Source organism: Toxotes jaculatrix, chromosome 3 (genome assembly GCF_017976425.1).
Source record: "Toxotes jaculatrix isolate fToxJac2 chromosome 3, fToxJac2.pri, whole genome shotgun sequence".
NCBI lineage: Eukaryota > Metazoa > Chordata > Actinopteri > Toxotidae > Toxotes > Toxotes jaculatrix.
In genome coordinates, this window is record NC_054396.1 from 6,004,662 (window position 1) to 6,007,721 (window position 3,060).

The following is a 3,060-nucleotide window of genomic DNA, read 5'->3' on the forward strand; positions in this document are numbered from 1 at the left end:
CAAATCAAGTAAAGATGTCATGTTAAAAACAGATGATAGAGTCCAAAACAACTTATCATCCATTTCTTATTTATTTGCTAAGAAATACAAACAATGCAAACATCCTTTCCAAAGCACCAGATTATTAACATTTGTCCCAATGTCCATATTGGTAGAAAAATGAGATCTGTAATCTGGATCCTGCAGGGAATGTGAATCGACCCATGAAGATGAAGAAGAATGAGCTAAATACTTTTAAAGTGAGTTTTAACACTGTGTTCAACACAAAGGCTTCTAAGAGATTATGAAATATACAACATACCTGGTTAAAAAAAAAAAGCAGAAGGAAAGAGGGAGAGGGGCTTTACAGTATTTACAAATGGGACATTATCCTGATTAAAAATATTCTGAGATCTGTGTCTCCTGTGTGGAACTGAAATGATTAGTGAGCAGGTATGTCGCAGATGTCAAAGAAACTGACTCCAATCAGCTGATGAAACAGTTCTGTTGTGTTTCAGTCATCAGCTCTGCAGAAGGCAAACGACCTCAGTCAGGTGTGTCGCAATATTATTTCAAAATGTACAAACAAATAGCCTAAATGACATTCATGTACAATATTGTGGTGGACCAAAATAGGTTGATATACTCCATACAGCATATATAGGGAAAAATTCTCCAAACATAGGACATAACATGACACACGTTTGTCATGTGGACTATACCCTATATTTGGAATGAATGTCACCTACAATACATGCAGAGGTGTAAATTAAAAGGTTTAATTATGAGGCCCAGTTGGTGAAGCGGACAACCTTCAAACACACTAGGCTATATATATATTTTAAGAATCACTTTATGCTTCTATGCCTCAATATGCCTCATAGATTAAATCAGTCTGATAAGCAAAACATAGAAAGAAATTAACTCCATGGTAAGCTTATTTTTATTATTTTTATTTGTATTTTTTTTACTGATGTAAATAGTTGGTGAACTCTTTGCCACAAATGAAAAATGTGGATAAAGTGAACTGAAGTGGATTCAGCCTCCACAAAAATCCCTGTCTACATGTGCACAACACACTCTGGGGACCAGTTTGTGTACATTCTGGAGCTTGATAACAAATGTGTCTTTGGCAGTATTGGGTGGGTGGGGGGGTATGTGCGGTTCAGATGACACAGTATGGCTCCATGGGTGTCTGCGTTCCCAGGCAGCAGGGGAAACAGGCTCTGAGTCGCATCCGGAGCTCCTTGTTGAACAGGAAGCTGATGATGGGGTTCGCTCCCGCCTGAGCGAAGCTCATCCACACCGCGGCGGTCAGGTAGAGCTGCGGGACCGAAGCCCCCCGCACAAATATTCTCAGGTAGCAAGCGCTTATATAAGGAGCCCACAGAATGAGGAAGGTCAGTGTGATCATGTAGTACATTTTCCCGATGCGTTTCTCCATCTTAAATTCATCCAGCACCAGCAGCCTCCTGTTACCGGGGTGAGAGGCTTGCCTGATGCCGACTAGCGTGGGCGGGGTGGGTCCGCGGCCGAAGCCGGCGATCCAGTTGGCTGCGGCCTGCCCGGTGGCTCCGGGGCCGTGAAAGGTCCAGTTCTGGCTGATGGCCGGGACCAGCTGGGCCGGTTTCATTTTACGGTGATCGTAGACGAAGCACAGCATCTTAATGTAAACCACATGGGTCGTCCCCACGATGACGGCCAGCATCAGCATGAAGCCCAGCGTGTCGTTCGCCTTCACGTAGCGGTGCTCGAAGATGCACTGCTCCTCCTCACGGATGAACTTGTAGGTGCCCACGTCGAAAACCGGGGGGAAAGCCATGGCCACGGAGAGGGTCCACACCATGCAGATCACCGCCACGCACGTACACAGATTCATCCGCTTGGAGTAAAACCTGTGGTGGGCGATCGCCATGTACCGGGTGACGCTGACGCAGAAGAGCAGGAAGGCGACGTGGAAGCAGAAGAGCACCGACATGAACGCGACGATCTTGCAGCTGAGCGCGCTGTACGGCCAAGCGGAGCCGCCGCTGATGGACGCCATCACGAAGGGGAAACACACAGCAGAGCGCACCACGTCCGCCAGGCACAGGTCCAGGAGGAAATAGTAGGGAGCCTTGTGCAGAGAGCTGTCCTTCAGCAGCAGCAGCGACAGCGACGCGTTGCCTAGCAGGCTGATGCCCATGATCAGACCCAGGGAGGCCAGCTTGACCGCAGAGGCCGTGGACGCATAGTTCTGTAAGGACGGGCTGCTCTCCCCAAACTCACTTGTGTTTGCCATCTATGCAGCCGAGACAGTGCGTATTCCCACATCAATTCATCGACGAGCGGTAGTATCCTGCCAGGACTGAATGGAAAAGCAATATCAACACGATCCACCGCCCCCCCCCTTACACAGAAAAACCAGTCAGGAATAAATTCCACCCAGAATCATCCGCTCAACATCGGATCACATCCATCCCGATGAGCACAGATCCCCACCAAAAAAAAACGAACAAATAAAAATCATTTAATATTTCTTCTTTTTCTTCTTATCCTTCATCTCACAAGTGTCCGGCAAAAAACCCATCCCCGTGTGTTGTCCCATCCTCAGCTGAATAGAAGCAGGCTGGTTTAGGTTCACGCACCATCTCGCAAAGCATCCGTTCGGCAGACAAGCGCCTCAGAAAACCCATCTCAGTTTCCACCGATGGCGGAGGTCTCCCGTTCGTCTTGAGGAATAAAAAAGCAGACAGTGTGGTGCGGAAGCATGGCGCAATTACGCACCCGCAGCCTCAACGGCGACAGCTAAAATATCAGCTGTTGGCTAGCGCAGAGCCTGCAAAAGCAAACATGTTTGTAAAGGCTGAGCGGAGGTCGGAAGCTCACAGAGGTGGAAGCGCCTGTAACGGAGTCTATCGGTGGATTTCACACGGCGGCGTCTAGCCTATATGCGAAGCACGTCCGCTTGCATGTAGTGAGCAGGCCTGGGATCAGTCAGGAGTCTCATCTGCAGATGCTTGTCTGTTGCGATGTAGGCCTATAGGATGGCTGTCTCCATGCGCTGATGAGATGCAAATGTTGACGGATTGACACTGTAAC

At 48.3% G+C, this 3,060-nt stretch overlaps 1 protein-coding gene across 1 annotated transcript; it reads right to left on the reverse strand.

Annotated features, from left to right (window-relative positions):
* Positions 1-1,038: 1,038 nt before the first annotated feature.
* gpr27 (G protein-coupled receptor 27) lies at positions 1,039-2,290 on the reverse strand. The gene has a single exon (XM_041034432.1). It carries the CDS (start codon positions 2,258-2,260, stop codon positions 1,145-1,147), a length of 1,116 nt encoding a protein of 371 aa, XP_040890366.1. The 5' UTR covers positions 2,261-2,290; the 3' UTR covers positions 1,039-1,144.
* Positions 2,291-3,060: the final 770 nt, after the last annotated feature.